This window comes from Mesoplodon bidens (assembly GCF_964165515.1).
Source record: "Mesoplodon bidens genome assembly, chromosome: 2".
NCBI lineage: Eukaryota > Metazoa > Chordata > Mammalia > Artiodactyla > Ziphiidae > Mesoplodon > Mesoplodon bidens.
In genome coordinates, this window is record NC_138177.1 from 77,035,863 (window position 1) to 77,053,698 (window position 17,836).

The following is a 17,836-nucleotide window of genomic DNA, read 5'->3' on the forward strand; positions in this document are numbered from 1 at the left end:
TTGCTATACCCTGTGACAGTGAGTGAGAAGAGGAAAATTTAGATCATCCAGAGAGTAGAGTAATGTTTTCAGAGTTAGGTTTTCCTCCTTCAACACATCCTCCTTTCGGTTTCTGTAGTAGCAAACAGGATTTATCAGCTTATTAAGTAGAAGTTGTTGAGATGAATGGATTGTGTTTCCTTAGTCAAAGAGATAAAGTTCTTTGTTTAAGTCATAATTTAAGACTCTTAGAAACTTTTGCACATCAAAGGAAACAGAGTGAAAAGGTAACCCATGGAATGGAAGAAAGTATTTGCCAGTCATATATCTGTTAAGGGGTTAATTTCCATGATACTTGAAGAACTCCTGCAACTCAATAACAAAAAAACAACCTGATTAAAAAATGGGCAAAGGACTTTTAATAGACATTTCTCCAAAGAAGATACACAAATGGCCAAAAAGCATATGGAAAGATGCTCATGATCACTAATCAGAGAAATGTAAATCAAAACCACAATGAGGGGCCTTCCCTGGTGGCGCGGTGGTTGAGAGTCTGCCTGCCGATGCAGGGGACGCGGGTTCGTGCCCCGGTCCGGGAGGATCCCATGTGCCGCGGAGCGGCTGGGCCCGTGAGCCGTGGCTGCTGAGCCTGCGTGTCCGGAGCCTGTGCTCCGCGACGGGAGAGGCCACAGCGGTGGCAGGCCCGCGTACCGCAAAAAAAAAAAAAAAAACCCACAATGAGTAGGCCATTAGGCTGGCCACCATTAAAAACCCAGAAAATAACAAGTGTTGTTGAGGATATGGGGGAATTGGAACTCTTGTGTACTGTGGGTGGGAATGTAAAATGGTGTGGCCACTTTGGAAAACAGTATGGAGGTTCCTTGAAACATTAAAAACAGAATTATCATATGATCCAGCAGTGCCACTTCTGGTTATATATCCAAAAGAATTGAAAGCAGGATCTTGGAGAGATATTTGCACACTCATGTTCACTGCCCGATTTTTCACAGTAGCTGAGAGGTGGAAGCACCCCAAATATCCATTGACAAATGAATCGATAAAGAAGTGTGGTATATACAGCTAGTGGAATATTATTCAGCCTTAAAAAAGAAGGAAATTCTATCACATAGTACAATGTGGGTGAACCTTGAGGACATTATACTAAATGAAATGAGCCAGTCACAAAAAGATAAATACTGTACGATTTCACTTATATGAGGATCTAAAGTAGCCGAAATCAGAGAGACAGAAAGTAGAATGGTGGTTGCCAGGAGCTGGGCGTGGGATGGGGGCTGGGAGAGTGGGAGGATGGTGTTCAGTAGCTATAGAATTTCAGTTTTTCAAGGTGAAAAAGTTCTAGAGATATTTTGCACAAGTGTGAATATATTGTAGTTAGCACCACTGAATTGTACACTTAAAAATGGTTAAGATGGTAAATTTTGTGTTATACGCTTTTTGCCATAATTAATGAAAAACAAAAACAAAACAACCCTAACCTCAGTGGTGTTGACAGGGTAGTCAGCTGTGCCCTCATGAGATCATCATCTTTTTTTGGAATGTCTGATAAGTAAGAGTAAAGGACACATTAGAAACCTGACAAATAATAATCATGGGTTTTTAAGTTCTGTGGGATGCTGTTATTAGCTCTATTGTTTTGTGATGCCTTTTCATTGGCTTTTTTTGTTGTTGAATATTTTTTACCCCTTTCTAGTTTTCCTTTCAGAGTGAAATAGATATAACAAGTGTAATGCCTTGGACTAAGCCCCTTTTTTTCTCCTTCAGGTGTGATGATGATCAGATGTCTAATGATAAGGAGCGGTTTGCCAGGTAATGTAGTAGAGCATCTTGGTCCTTGTCGTGGGACCAGGCGATTCAAAAATACTGAGTTTTAATTTTATCTCAGTGAGAGTTAATTTCTCTATCCAGTCTGTTTCTTCTTCTGAAAGCTGGTGAAACTTAGTATTATACTTGTTGTTTACGTTCGGATAACAGGGCTTCAGACTTACGGCTTCAAACTAATGGTATATTTTAGCCAGTGTTTTTATGTATGTGATAGATAGCTATACAGTGTCCACAGAAACACAAACAATATGAATTTCTTTGTTGCATTTATTATTAAGTGGATCTTCAAAATCTGTATAGATAATGGTTTTATTCTTTTAAAAATAACAGCAAAGAAATGATTTATGTGAAGACTGGAGCTTTTATTGAAAAAAATATGTTTATCTGTCAAGAGGATGAAAAATACTTTGCTTTATTAAACACATCCTTCTCAAGTCAAATATTGGTTTCTTTTTAGAAAGTTTATTCTATATATTATTAAGTGGTAAATTATTTGTTTTTTAAAAATCGAGTTTGCAGCCACCTCAGAAAAGTGAATAATCCCAAATCCAGTGCTTAACTAATAAGCATTTACTATTTATTCATTGCTGATACTGCTGGTCTGGGGCCCATACATTGAGAACAATTGATGTAGAGGACTAAGAAATATCAGTCAGAGTAGTTTAAAACTACTCTGAAGCAGTGAGATGCCATCATAAGCTTTGAATGATATGCTCATATATAAAATGCATATGGGATTTTTCTCTAGTAGCAGTATATAGGACTGATTAAACAGAAGCACTGTAGTCAGGGAGGTAGATAGGAGGCTATTGAAATAATAAGACAGTGATAAAATCGTGAGGGCCTGGGCTAGAATGGTGGCAATGACAGTAGGAAAGGAGTGAATTTAAGAGGTTTTTGAAGAATTTGTTTATCGAAGTAGATACTTGTAAACATTTTAGGATGTGAACCATCTCTAAAATGAGAAGTTAATAATAGGGATTTGGGGAGTAGTTTTTCAAAAGCTGCATTGGAAAGTGAAGCCATCAAATAGTAGTGGTGGTACAGATTCACAGTCTCTTGACTGAAATTCCTAAAAGCTATGAAAACATGACCTGAACTGTTTTAGCCTTCATTTGTCTTGCTTAATGTGAATATACATACATTCATGTATTTCACTCGGAAATATTAGAGTGGGTAAGGGATTATGGATCTGTAGGGGTAGGAGTAGTAATAGGAATTTTAGATATTTAACTTTCAAACAAAAGAACTCATTTCTTTTTCTTTTTTTTTTTCTTTTTGGCCACACTGTGTGGCTTGTGGGATCTTAGTTCGCTGACCAGGGGTTGAACCTGTGCCCTCAGCAGTGAAAGTGCAGAGTCCTAACCACTGGACTTCAGGGAATTCCCAGAACTCATTTCTTTAAGATATTATTTGTTAAGCTAGTTCACCTCACATATCCTCCTTCGGAATTCAGTTAGAGGGCCTTCAGAAGCTTAAATGAATTTTCCCAACTTTTTGAAAAAATGACTTGTAGTTTGTTAAGGAATTATAACAACCCAATGAACATGAAACTTCACTTAATATCACTGTTTTCTTTCTCTTCTGGTCAGTATGCATAAGTTTTCACATCGTTCTTATCATTACTATGTTATTTTTTGTCTCTTTTTTTTTTTCCTGCTGGCCATTTTTTAGAAACTTTCCCATATATTGATAAAGTCATTATACTTGTCATTTTTAGTAGCTAGTCTTTCAGCCTGTTATGTCATACTTAGACTTTTTTTCTTACTCCATTTGTTGTTAATCTCTTTATATTTATATATATATTTAAGATGGAATTGATTACTGATAAACTGGCCTACCAACACCTTGTTTCTTCAGTTGTCACCAACCCTTATAGTATTTTAGTTATCCAGAGAAATTTAGTGATAATCTTTGTAGCCCCCTCCAGGGAAGGGGGAGTTGGTATTAGGATCTAGCAATGTTATGGCTTTATTGCAGAGAAATGGGAAAGTGACTGAATAGAAATTTACTACTTTAGGATCAAATCATTGATAGGGGATATATCAGAAACTTAGCTCTTAGTTTTATTTATATAATTTCTCCAGTGAAGCTGTTTGGTTCTTTTGTCTGTGAGTGCATGTGTGCTGTATGTGTGTTATAGAAAGATTGTGGTCACTTATTTGACATTCTTATCATGATATACTGTTTGATTTTTTTTCATTATAGAATAGCATATGTGGATATCATTTTTTTTTCAGATTGGGAGCAGTGTGTAAGAATGGTATTCCCATGTTTGTTTCTTGTTCAAACTGTATATCCTTGGTTTCTACAGAGAATGATTGGCTTACTGTGCTCAGATTATGTTAATTTATAATGAATATTGGCCTTGCTTTTATGTTGACCTTTGTCCTGTAAGTTACTTTTTCTTAATCCTAACAGATGGCTTTCTAGAGTTACAGGCAAGGTTCTTGTCCATATTTCCATTTTCCCCTCTCTTCTCTGCATCTGTTTTGTTCTATTTCTTTTCTTTCCTTCTCTTCCCTTCCCTTTTTTCTCTGTCCCTTCCCTCTCTCCTTCCCTTCCTCCCTCCCTTCCTTTCTTCCTCTTTCTTCCCTTCTTCCCTTCCTCCCTCCCTCCCTTCCTTCCTTCCTTCTTTCTTTTTATTTTACTTTTAGCTTAGTTCGTTAATTCTGTTTTTAGGTCGGATGATGAGCAGAGCTCTGCGGATAAGGAGAGACTCGCCAGGTAGGAGAACAGTGTCTTTTGGCATGATGAAGCAGATCATGCTGCTTTTTCTATCCTTTTTCTTATTCTGCTCTTTTCTTCCCCTTTCTCTTCGTGTTTTTCCTTGTCTGTGGCAAGAGAGGACGGGATTTTTAGAAGTTTGTGTGTAACAGGAACTTTGGCTTCCCCCATCAGAAAGTGGGTGGTTGAAGGAACTTTACTTAGGAATTTAAGAAATTGCTATTAGTTTTTATAGATTTCTCTTTTTATCTTTATCTTAGCACTAAGTTTCACAGAATAAAAAGCTTTCAGAAACAGTGCAGCTGTGCCATTTGGTGCTTTAGCAGGGAAATATTCCTTTATCAGAAAACCAATAAATATATCTGTGTTTGCAATTAGTTCCCAGTCTTTAGGCCTCAGTATTTACTCCACACCTCTCTAGAAGACTCACCCTTATTTTCCTATGTAGGCTCACAGCCTAGATTACTTTGTCACGGCAGTACTGGTGTTGCTTTGGTGATTGAACCTTTTGTGTTTCCCAGAAAAGCTTAGCAGCCTAGATGTGGCTATTTAAAAGATCAGCCTTATGGATTTCAGTGTCAGAAATCTGTCAGATACTAGGAAAATGGGTGCTTTATGTTTGAGCTTAGAATTTTATGTTTCTCAGGCAAAGTAACTAAATGTGAATCTATGTTGTGAGACCTTTTCAGTAAAGGAGACTCTATGGAGTTCTCTTTGGAGACTGTTGTTGATAATGTAGAAATACTGTGGAAGAAATGTTGTGCCCAAATTTTCCTGTTTTTTGGTCTCTGTGATTTGGGATGACTCAGTAAGAGGTAGATCACTAATACCAGTACCAGTTTTTATTACTTCCCCCCTCTTACCTACCATTTCCTCTTTCAGCTGAGCCGCAAGCTCATTTTGCTGCCATTTCAACTTATGCCTCCTACGAACTCTTTCACTCTTCATAAACCTGATTGGTGTGGTATGGTGGGAAGAACATTGCATTCATTGGGAATGAGGGCAGCCCTTAGAAGAGTCGATTAACTGCTTGACCTTAGTTTGCTCTTATCATAAAGAAGATTTATGTTAGATTTGTTGTGTTCTTTTTGTTTTGGCAGAGAACTTTTGTTCCAATAGAATCCTTAAGTGGTAATAGAAGTCAATAAAAAAGACAAAAGCAAAGCTGCTCAAGTAAAAACAGAAATGTAGCATGTTGTTTGGGTCTCTCCTTGAAGCAGTCCCATAGAAGACACTGAGGAACTATTAGGCTTTTCAGAAATCCAGTTTGAAAACTACTGGATTATTATTTTTAACAATGATACTCTGATTCTGAGGAAGTCAGTATTGGAGATATGTTCCACTTACCCTGGTGAGATCCAGATTATATGTTTTCAGGCCTTTAAACATCTTCCTGTCCACTTCACTCCTGTTCTCCAGTTCACTTTGTCCCAAATTGGGCACCCATAAGGGACCTCTAGTAGATGGTATCTTACAAATCTCATGAGCTCAGTGTACTGGCACCAAACCCAGATAGAGAAGGTAGGGCTTTGTGCATTAGTGGGACAAGTAAAACTTCCAATTCTGCTGTCTAGTGTTGAGAATAAGAGAGATGCTTAGAACAAACAGCATTTTATAGACCAAGGGAATCTATACTATCAATTCTTGTATCAGCTGTTGAGCAACATACTTGTGTTGGAAAAAATTGGTCATTATATGTTTTCAGCATTTAAAAAGTTGAATTGGTACACATGAAATCAGCCAAGCTGCTTTCAACATTTTTTAAGACTGTCATTTCTTCTTTTTCTAACATCTTTATTGGAGCATAATTGCTTTACAATGGTGTGTTAGTTTCTGCTTTATAACAAAGTGATTCAGCTATACATATACATATATCCCCGTATCTCTTCCCTCTTGTGTCTCCATCCCTCCCACCCTCCCTATCCCACCCCTCTAGGTGGTCACAAAGCACTGAGGTGATCTCCCTGTGCTATGTGGCTGCTTCCCAAGACTGTCATTTCTTAAAACACACTTTGTTCTGAGGGAGTGGTAATTTACATAGGAAGTGAAGTTTCCAGGAGTTAGAATTACTGGTATCTGCTTGTACCCTGTCTGCCATATTAGTTTCTATTCCATACTTGCTCTGCATGAGAAGTTTGGCAAACCTTACTTTAACTTCTGAGACTTAAGCATCACTAAATCTAAATACCGTATTTCTTCAGCAGCTCACTTGGTATTCATATCTCTCTCCCGGCTCCCAAATGGCCAGATGTGACCACCTGGATGGGGCTTCTCCTCTCTCTCTCTCCATGCAGGGAAAACCATAGTGAAATTGAACGGCGCCGACGGAACAAGATGACAGCCTACATAACAGAACTGTCAGACATGGTACCCACCTGTAGTGCCCTGGCTCGAAAACCAGACAAGCTAACCATCTTACGCATGGCGGTTTCTCACATGAAGTCCTTGCGAGGAACTGGCAACACATCCACTGATGGCACCTACAAGCCGTCTTTCCTCACTGATCAGGTCTCTGGGAAGCACAGCTAAGAGAGTCTAGAATCTTTTGAAGGTTTTCATCCTTTTGGGGTAGATGACCATAATCCTGAATAGCGCATTATATTGGGAGTCAGAGCAGAGCTGAGTCTGTAGTTTCTTATTTATTTATTTATTTAATTTATTTTTCGACTGCTTTGGGTCTTTGTTGCTGCGTGCAGGCTTTTTCTAGTTGCGGTGAGCGGGGACTACTCTTAGTTGTGGTGCGCAGGCTTCTTCTCATTGCGGTGGCTTCTCTTGTTGTGGAGCACGGGCTCTAGGCGCGCGAGCTTCGGTAGTTGTGGCTTGCGGGCTCAGTAGTTGTGGTTTGTGGGCTCTAGAGAACAGGCTCAGTAGTTGTGGCACATGGGCTTAGTTGCTCCGCAGCATATGGGATCTTCCCGGACCAGGGCTCAAACCCGTGTCCCCTGCATTGGCAGGCAGATTCTTAACCACTGTGCCACTAGGGAAGTCCCTGTAGATTCTTTTTTTTTTTTTTTTTGTGGTACGCGGGCCTCTCACTGTTGTGGCCTCTCCCGACGCGGAGCACAGGCTCCAGACGCACAGGCTCAGCGGCCATGGCTCACGGGCCTAGTCGCTCTGCGGCATGTGGGATTCTCCCGGACCGGGGCACGAACCTGTGTCCCCTGCATCGGCAGGTGGACTCTCAACCACTGCGCCACCAGGGAAGCCCCCTGTAGATTCTTTAAAGCACAAGAATTCCGCTCTGAAGGAAATATTCAGACCATGGGAAAGTGAGTTTTGATCCCTGACTATACCATTTATTAGCTTTGGAGCAGTGAGAAGTAGAGAAGAATTGTGAAAGCTATTTAGCAAAACTTATAGGTACTTTAGAACTGTACTCATAAAGAACAGTGGAATCACAGGGAGAAGAAATGACTGTGTCCATGAACCAGTCCTTTTCCTTGGCTTTAGGGTTATAGAGGATGGAAGGAAACTATTTTTTATTCTTGAAGCAGCTTCCAGTTTTAGTGATACAAGGAGTCTAATAGGAAGTTGTTGTTGCTTAGAGATGTGCTCTGTTACATTTGATGAACTATGAGAAAAATAGAGAAGGCAAAAACATTTCCAGCCTTTCAGGAACTCAGTCTGAATATGAATATGTGAGTGGTAGGATACACACATAAGTGAAAAATGATAGGAAAATGGGTACGGAGAAGAAATGCCTTAAAAAAACTTATTAATAATTTATATAGGATTAATGTGTGTGTGTGTGTGTGTATATATGTGTGTGTGTGTGTGTATATATATATCTATATCTATATCTATATCTATATCTATATATACATACTAGAGGGATAGCTAAAGTGAATAGAATGGCCAGGCCTGAGTGAGAACAGTCAGCAAAAACTTCAAAGAGTAAGGAAGCCATGTTGTGTTTTATTAAAAATAACACCTGGTTATTGCAGAAAAATTTGTAAAATATAGCAAATATAGGGAAGAAAAAATTGACCTGTGATGCCATGCTTTTATTCAGAGGATTAGAAGGAAAGAAAGAATATAATTTGGAAGAAAGCAATAAGAATTTTCCAAATAGGATGGTCTATATGAAAGTACATATAGCACAGATTTTATATATATGTACAATGAAATAGCTAATTTGTTCTAACAGAACACATACAGATATTGATTCAGCAAACTCCAGTAATGCACATTTTGTAAGCTAACCAGGTGCTTTGTGCTATTAGAAATGTAAAGCATGGTAAGAGATAGTCACTGGTAGAAACAGACATGTAAGTAAATCAATCATAATATAAACACAGAATCAGTTCTGTATCAGAAGGAGGTGCAGTAATAAGTCCTGTAGAAGTGCAAATATGGAAAGCGAAGAATAGGGGAATAGTGTTGTAAATATTGGAAATAACTTGATCAAAAGCATAGTGAGAATAATCAGGTTATTTAAGGAAAATCAGGTAGTTTAGCATGCCTTGGGAGATGGTAATAGGAAAGTAGGCTGGGACCTGATGATGGAATATTTAGGTGTTATGTTAAATAATTTAGATTTTAATTTTTAGGCAATGGGGAGCTGTAAAAAATGTGGTAGCATTTTAAGGATGGATTGGAGACAGTGAAAGCAGGAAGACCATTTGTCTTGGCATGAGATGACTAGGACAGTGACGTTGTATTTGAAAATAAAATTGATAAAACTGAGTTATCCCTGGAGTGTGAGAAAAAGGAGTTAGAGTTTTGAGGCCTGTATCCTGAGAGGAAGGGGTTACTGTTAATCAAGAAAGGGAATGCTAGAAGAGCACAGAGGATTATTATTATTATTATTTTTTAAAGGACTCTTTATTTTTTTTTATTTTTTAGTAATTTATTTATTTATTTTTGCTGTGTTGGGTCTTCGTTTCTGTGCGAGGCTTTCTCTAGTTGTGGCAAGCGGGGGCCACTCTTCATCGCGGTGCGCGGGCCTTTCACTATCGCGGCCTCTCTTGTTGCGGAGCACAGGCTCCAGACGCGCAGGCTCAGTAGCTGTGGCTCACGGGCCTAGTTGCTCCGTGGCATGTGGGATCCTCCCAGACCAGGGCTCGAACCCGTGTCCCCTGCATTAGCAGGCAGACTCTCAACCACTGCGCCACCAGGGAAGCCCAGAGGATTATTTTTGAAGGGGGAAATGACAGGTTTTGAGATGTTGAAATTGAATTGCTGGTAAAATGTCTATTTGGAGATGCTTAATAGATTTTAGGCAAGTCTAGGCATATAGATTTGGGTGTCATTTCTTAGTGGAGGAGTGGATATGATTTCTCAGGAAGAGAGTATGGAATAGAGAAGAGAACTTAAGATAGAACCTTGGAAATGCCTACACTTGAGACTTGAACGAAGGAAAGGGAACGTGAAGCAGAGAAGGCACATTTGGAAAGGAAGTATAAGTTGGAGTGCAGTGTCATAGAAGCTAGGGAGAAATAAAATTTAAAGGATAAAATGAACAACACTATCAGATATGCAGTGAGATTGAGTAAAATGATATGGACTCAGGAAAGGGGACTTGAGTTGGCAGTTAGGAATACATTAGTAACCTGAAAAAACATGAATGTAGTGGTTTAGAGTGAAGATTGCAGTGGGTTTGAGAAATAAGTGAAAAGTAAGAGAGTAGAGCCAGTGAGTGTAACCCTACTCTTAATTTAAGCTTGGCGTTGAAAGATGAATTGGGCAAAGTTGAGGGAAGTTTTGTATAGAATTGAGAAAACTTGATCATGTTTAAGATCTGAGGGGAGGGACTTCCCTCATGGCGCAGTGGTTAAGAATCCACCTGCCAGTGCAGGGGACACAGGTTTGAGCCCTCGTCCAGGAAGATCCCACATACGGCGGAGCAACTAAGCCCATGCACCACAACTACTGAGCCTGCACTCTAGAGCCCGTGACCCACAACGACTGAAGCCTGTGCGCCAAGAGCCTGTGCTCCGCAACAAGAGAAGCCAGCGCAATGAGAAGCCCGCGCACTGCAACAAAGGGTGGCCCCCGCTCGCCACAACTAGAGAAAGCCTGCGCACAGCAATGAGGACACAACGCAGCCAAAAATAAATACATAAATAAATAAATTAATTTAAAAAAAAAAAGATCTGAGGGGAAAGAGAGAGAAAAACAGCAATATTTGTAGAGCAAGACCCTAAAAAGAGACCAGAGAGAGTGAGATCAAGAACTCAATTATTTATTTAAAAAATAATTTTTTAAAATTTATTTATTTATTTAATTTATTTATTTTTGGCTGTGTTGGGTCTTCATTGCTGTGCACGGGCTTTCTCTAGTTGTGGCGAGTGGGGGCCACTCTTAGTTGCGGTGCGCAGGCTTCTCATTGTGGTGGCTTTTCTTGTGGTGGAGCATGGGCTCTAGGCATGGGGGCTTCAGTAGTTGTGGCGAGCGGGCTCTAGAGCGCAGGGTCAGTAGTTGTGGCGCATGGGCTTCGTGGCTCCACGGCATGTGGGAACTTCCCAGGCCAGGGCTTGAACCCGTGTCCCCTGCATTGGCAGGAGGATTCTTAACCACTGTGCCACCAGGGAAGCCCAAGAACTCAATTATTGTTAATGGTAAGCCTTTTTATTCCCTGTCTTGAGTTCTGAGGTAAAGAGGAGGAGGTGGATAGTGACATAGACACATAGAGGAAATAAATACCTATTGGAAAAAACTCTTCTGTCTGTGAGGGTAGTTACATTTAGGTTGCAAAGCTGTGCCTGTGGATTAGACAGAAGCCAGCAATTACTTATGGAGAGATACATATGGCCTGAAGTGTCTTACTTCTTTCCATGAATAATATTTGGTTTTTTAGAAGAGTTCAGTATTAACTTGTATTTCTCTTCCTTGGGCAGGAACTGAAACATTTGATCTTGGAGGCAGCAGATGGCTTTCTGTTTATTGTCTCATGTGAGACAGGCCGGGTGGTATATGTCTCTGACTCAGTGACCCCTGTTTTGAACCAGCCGCAGTCTGAATGGTTTGGTAGCACACTCTATGATCAGGTGCACCCAGATGATGTGGACAAACTTCGTGAGCAGCTTTCCACTTCGGAAAATGCCCTGACAGGTATGAGTTAATGTGGATGGAAAATGAATGGCAAATTCTTTCTTCTTTTTTTTTTCTGAGATAGAAGAGGTGTTTTAACTCTTAAATTTTTTGATTGAATCTGGCAAAACTTTTAGAATTTTCTCCTTTAATGAATATAATCTGTTCTTTTTATCCACATGCAGGTAATATATTTTGTAGCTCATCTTTAGAAAATGTTTCATTAGTGACAGTGCTCATAAAAAGTTTACTTTGATCTTAATATTAGTGTAAATACACAGTAAAGGCCAAGCCTACAATAACCCCCACCCCCACCCCTCCAGCCATTCCAGAAGAATGAAATTATCCATTTTCTGTCTCATTTGTATGGGTAAATACCTGGTATTTTTTCTATCCAGTTGTGCTTGGCTTTGGCTTGGTATTAGGTTCTATGATAGTAGATTTTTATTTTAGAGGGGGATGATTATCAGTGTATAAGGTGTTTTTTTTTTTGTATTTATACTATCTTTCTGTCTTGTTTTTGCCCCCACCTCCACCCCCCCATTTAATGTTATTCAGTCCTTTTGCCCTAGTTTGGCTGAAGGAAACAAGTCACATCTGCTCCTAAGCGATCTAGAAAAAATTTTAATGTGGAAGCAGATTAAAACTGGTAATTAAAATAAAATCCATTATGGTCATATTAATGTTGGTATTTAGCTTTCATTTATGTTTTTATGGGTTTCATTTTCTTAGTTCTTCTTTTTCCCAAAAGTTCCCACTGGCTTCTGTATAATAAAGGGAGGAACAATTTTAGCATGAGACAGATTTCTGTAGCATATAAAATTATTTGTTATTAAACCAGTGACATTCGCTCCGTGTGTGTGTGTGCGTGCACACGCACATGCATGCGTGTTTATAAAAATAATCAGACTTAAGGATATAGCCTTGCTCTTGCTTGCCAACTTTACCTACTTCTACTCCTGTCTTGCCTTGCACAAAGTTATTTCCAGTGCTTTGAACGGAAGAGTAAGATTCACTGATGGGAACTGAGGTGGTTTAGGCTTGAAAAAAATCCGTCTCCTACTTGGCTTATTCTCTTATAAGCAAGGAGATTGGAGAGCATGAATAGGCTACTTACTTATCTTTGCCTCCAGTATCTCTCTCTCCCTCTTCCCCATACACAAGAATGTACTCCAGACTGTTCTTCACATCCTTCTTCAGGGCGTATCCTTGATCTGAAGACTGGAACAGTGAAAAAGGAAGGTCAGCAGTCTTCCATGAGGATGTGTATGGGCTCAAGGAGATCTTTTATTTGCCGTATGAGGTGAGTGTTAGGATGAGGATTGTGATTTGCCATAGGAAGAATTAAGAGCTGAGGGTTTGATTTCTGGTCAGAGGAGTTAAACTTCTAAATCCAAGCTCCAATTAGATTAAATTTAGCTCTCAAGACCCACGTGAGTTGTAACACAGAATAAAGTGTTAAGGAAACTAACATTTACTGAACTCCTCCTATGCCAAACATTATGATAGGTGCTTTATGTCTGTCATCTCATTTCCCACAACTGCCCAATAGGGTAGAATTCATGGTTACTATTTTGCTGATTAAAAAAAAAAAAAGACTCAAAGAAATTGACTTCCCAGGATTACATAGATAATGTTTGATACAGGGTTTTATTTTAATCCATACTAGTCGGACGCCAATACCTATGTTTTTTCCCAGTATATCACGAGGCAACATCCATGTACTCAGACCATTTCTGCACCCCTCCTTTTTTTGTAGAAATTTAAGACTTTATTATGTCTTTCACTTAATATTTAGCATTAATAAATTATATACTATACATTTTAGGATTCTGAAGAAAGGATGGTGATACTTTTCTTCACAGCTAGAGAAAACACCTCTTAAAGTCACAAAATAAATGCAGATTGTATAATGGAAATTGACTACATTGTACGAGAGGATACTTCTTAGAAATGATGAATAGGATATTAAGAAAAGTTTCCTGGGGGAGTATAAAAATTGAGGCTTCCCTGGTGGCGCAGTGGTTCAGAGTCCGCCCCCCGATGCAGGGGACACGGGTTCGTGCCCCGAGGCCACAACAGTGAGAGACCCGCGCACCGCAAAAAAAATAAATAAATAGCCCATCATTAGGGGCTTCCTTGGTGGCGCAGTGGTTGAGAGTCCGCCTACCGATGCAGGGGACACCGGTTCGTGCCCCGGTCTGGGAAGATCCCACATGCCGTGGAGCGGCTGGGCCCGTGAGCCACGGCCGCTGAGCCTGCGCGTCCGGAGCCTGTGCTCCGCAACGGGAGAGGCCACAACAGTGAGAGGCCCGCATACTGCAAAATAAATAAATAAATAAATATTTTAAAAAATTGAATATTATGTGGCTTAGTGGTTTAGAGTAGTTTCTGGACCCAGACTACTGGATTTATCACTTATCTTCTGAGACCTTGAGCAGATTAAATGACTGCTTTGTGTTTGCTTTTTTAAAATATTTATTTATTTATTTATTTATTTATTTTTGGCTGCGTTGGGTCTTAGTTGCAGCGCATGGGCTCTTCGTTGCAGCGCGTGGGCTTCTCTCTAGTTGCGGTGTGCAGGCTCCAGAGCACATGGGCTCAGTAGTTGTGATGTGTGGGCTCTCTGGTTGTGGTGTGTGGGCTCCAGAGCGGGTGGTCTCAGTAGTTGTGGCTCACAGGCTTAGTTGCTCCACAGCATCTGGGATATTAGTTCCCTGACAAGGGATCGAACCTGCGTCTCCTGCATTGGAAGGCAGATTCTTAACCACTGGACCACCAGGGAGGGTCCCCCTGCTTTGTGTTTTTATTTCTTCATCTAATATTGGGAGTTATATCAACCTCATAAAGTCGTTATAAGGATTAGATGAATAAATATATGTAAAGATGCTTAAAATATGCATGACACATGTAAAATTCTGTGTAAATTTTATTTATTATTATTAAAGAAGTGAAAGAGAGGATGGGAGAGTGTTGCAACATGTGGACATGGCTAATGCAAAGACATAGGCAGGAGCAAGATAAATAATAACGAAATATAGCAAATAGACTGTGTTGCAGCATAGTGCTGGAGTCAACAAACCACAACTCTTTGTTTGTAAATAAATCTTTATTAGAACATAGCCATGCCCATTTGTTCGCATACTGTCTGTAGCTGCTTTTGTGCTATGATAGCAGAACTGACTAGTTGCAACAGATTGTATGGCCCACAAAGCTGAAAATATTTACTGTCTGGTCATTTACAGAAAAAGTATACTAACCCCTGATGTAGAGAATCTCTGCATTTGCAGAGCATGTAGAACATTTTGACTTAAAACTCTGAGACAGTTACAAGTTTTAGAAATACCAAACCTGACTTCTTTATCCTTCCTTGTTAGGAGCATTGTTACCAATTTTCTGTGTCAAGTTGTATTCAGAGCCTGTCATCTGGCTGTTAACTGATGGAAGCCTCTTTGATAGTGTAGTGCAACTTTTTTTTTTAATTATTTTTTTTTTTTCTTTTTTTTTTTTGTGGTATGCGGGCCTCTCACTGTTATGGCCTCTCCCGTTGCGGAGCACAGGCTCCGGACGCGCAGGCCCAGCGGCCGTGGCTCACGGGCCCAGCCGCTCCGCTGCATGTGGGATCCTCCCAGACCGGGGCACGAACCCGCATCCCCTGCATCGGCAGGCGGACTCTCAACCACTGCGCCACCAGGGAGGCCCTTAATTATTTTTTTTATTGAAGTATAGTTGAATTACAGTGTTGTGTTAATTACTGCTGTGCAGCAAAGTGACTCAGTTATACATATATATATATTTTTTCATATTCTTTTCCATTATAGTTTATCACAGGATATTGAAAATAGTTCCCTGTGCTATACAGTAGGACCTTGTTGTTTATCCATTCTACATATACCAGTTTGCATCTGCTAATCCCAGACTCCCAATCCAGTCCTCTCCTACCTCCCCCACCCTTGGCAACCTCCAGTCTGTTCTCTATGTCCCTGATTCTGTTTCTGTTTCATAGATAGGTTCATTTGTGTCATATTTTAGATTCCACATATAGGTGATATCATATGGTATTTGTCTTTCTCTTTCTGTTTTACTTCACTTAATATAATGATCTCTAGTTGCATCCATGTTGCTGCAAATGCCATTTTGTTCTTTTTTGTGGCTGGGTAGTATTCCATTGTATATATGTACCACATCTTCTTTATCCATTCTTTCAGTGGACATTTAGGTTGTTTCCATGTCTTGGCTATTGCGAAAAGTGCTGCTGTGAACATAGGGGTGCATGTATAATACCTTTTTTTTTTTTTTTTTGGCGGTATGCGGGCCTCTCACTGCTGTGGCCTCTCCCGTTGCGGAGCACAGGCTCCGGACACACAGGCTCAGCGGCCATGGCTCACGGGCCCAGCCGCTCCGCGGCACGCGGGATCTTCCCGGACCGGGGCACAAACCCGTGTCCCCTGCATCGGCAGGCGGACTCTCAACCACTGCGCCACCAGGGAAGCCCTATAATACCTTTTTGAATTATAGTTTTGTCTGGGTATATTCCCAGGAGTGGGATTGCTAGATCATATGGTAATTCTATTTTTAGTTTTCTGAGGAACCTCCATACTGTTTCCCACAGTGGCTGCACCAACATACGTTCCCACCAACAGTGTAGGAGGGTTCCCTTTTCTCCATACCCTCTCCGCCATTTGTTATTTTTAGACATTTTAATGATGGCCACTCTGACCGGCATGAAGTGGTACTTCATTGTAGTTTTGATTTGCATTTCTCTAATAATTAGCGATGTTGAGCATCTTTTCATGTGCCTATTGGCCATCTGTATTTCTTCTTTGGAGAAATGTCTCTTTAAGTCTTCTGCCCATTTTTCCACTGGGTTGTTTGTTTTTTTGTTGAGTTGTATGAATGATAGTGCAACTTAATTGCTTTTAATCTCTCTGTTCATTGAAACAGGTGTGGCAATAGCTCTGTGGACCCAGTCTCCATGAATAGACTGAGCTTTGTAAGAAACAGATGCAGGTGAGATCCTAAGCTGTAAAAAAAAAACCCAAAGGGATGGCCAAGTACCTTTAGAGATCGTCACATTTTCAACTATTTTACTATGTACTTCCTTCAGCAGCCCTCACCCTCATCCCTCACTTCCAGTTACTTTTTTTCTGGCAATATTTTCCTGAACTCCTAAAGCTTTTGCTCATCCTGTTTAAGAAAGTTAAGCTACCACTTTACCTACTGCTACTTTCTTCCTGCTGCAGTACCTTTCAGTTGCTTTACTTTGGCAAAGGTAAAAAATATGCTGGTCACTTTTGGGTGGGAAAGGTCCAAGTACAGTCGTCCTGGTTTATAAACACCCAAGAGCCTATAAAGTTAAAGGTACTAAGCCAGCATTGCCTTTTAAATGTTACTGGGTAGGGTTTTCTCCTCACACCTGTAATTTTTCTAGGAATGGACTTGGCTCTGTGAAGGATGGGGAACCTCATTTCGTGGTGGTCCACTGCACAGGCTATATCAAGGCCTGGCCCCCAGCAGGTAGGAAAGTTGAACAGTGACTTCTTCCTGGGTGCAGCAAGTTCCTCACAGAGTCCAAGAAAGTTAGCTAATATTTATCATGTACCTGTAGTATATGAAATGTACTTTGGTTTAAACTGTAATAGGAAAGAAAAAGTGGACTCCTTCCCTTCCTTTATGGATCTTATATTCCAGTTAGGGAGATGGATTACTCAGACTTGAAAATGACTTGGTGATGGCTGTGTCACAGAATGTAGTTTTTAAATGTCCAAATAGTAATGTATACTGAATACCTGTATCTAAGTATTTGTGTGCAAAGAAGCAGTTGACATTGAATGCAGTTGATTTGGGAAAGTTTTCTAAAGTAGGAGCAAGACTTGGATGGAGAAGGGGGAAATGGCTTGATTGTAGTAACTTGTAAAGGGGATATTCTCTGCAAAGACTTTAAATCAGGATGTGAGCAGTTTAATTTTACTAGAACTTGAAGTCAAAAAGGGAATGTGAGAAAAGTGGTTGGGGTACAAAGATCAACCTTTTAACCTGGCTTGTCAGAATTTCCAAATCGTAGCAATTTTATTACCTCCCTGCTGGCTAGGTGTGCCTGGGAAGTGGGGGTTGTAGGGAGATAGAAACTAAGAGAGGCAAGGTGGTGTATTTTGGTAAAGGTTAAACTTTGGATTTGGAAAAACCTGGGTTTGATTCTGGCATTGTTATTTATTAGTGGTATAACTTAGGGTAAGTTGCTTGACTTGTATGGGAA

At 40.2% G+C, this 17,836-nt stretch overlaps 1 protein-coding gene across 4 annotated transcripts in view; it reads left to right on the forward strand.

Moving 5' to 3' along the window:
* The window catches only part of ARNT (aryl hydrocarbon receptor nuclear translocator), a 66,681-nt gene that overhangs the window by 32,745 nt on the left and 16,100 nt on the right, over positions 1-17,836 (forward strand). For 2 of the 4 annotated variants that reach the window (XM_081225917.1, XM_081225918.1), the window contains exons 4-10: positions 1,762-1,806; positions 4,504-4,548; positions 6,843-7,056; positions 11,388-11,601; positions 12,781-12,883; positions 16,525-16,590; positions 17,012-17,097. In XM_081225917.1, the coding sequence (XP_081082043.1) occupies positions 1,762-1,806; positions 4,504-4,548; positions 6,843-7,056; positions 11,388-11,601; positions 12,781-12,883; positions 16,525-16,590; positions 17,012-17,097 (773 nt within the window). The remainder of the gene's footprint in view (positions 1-1,761; positions 1,807-4,503; positions 4,549-6,842; positions 7,057-11,387; positions 11,602-12,780; positions 12,884-16,524; positions 16,591-17,011; positions 17,098-17,836) is intronic. The other 2 variants (XM_081225919.1, XM_081225920.1) reach the window with 1 other exon arrangement.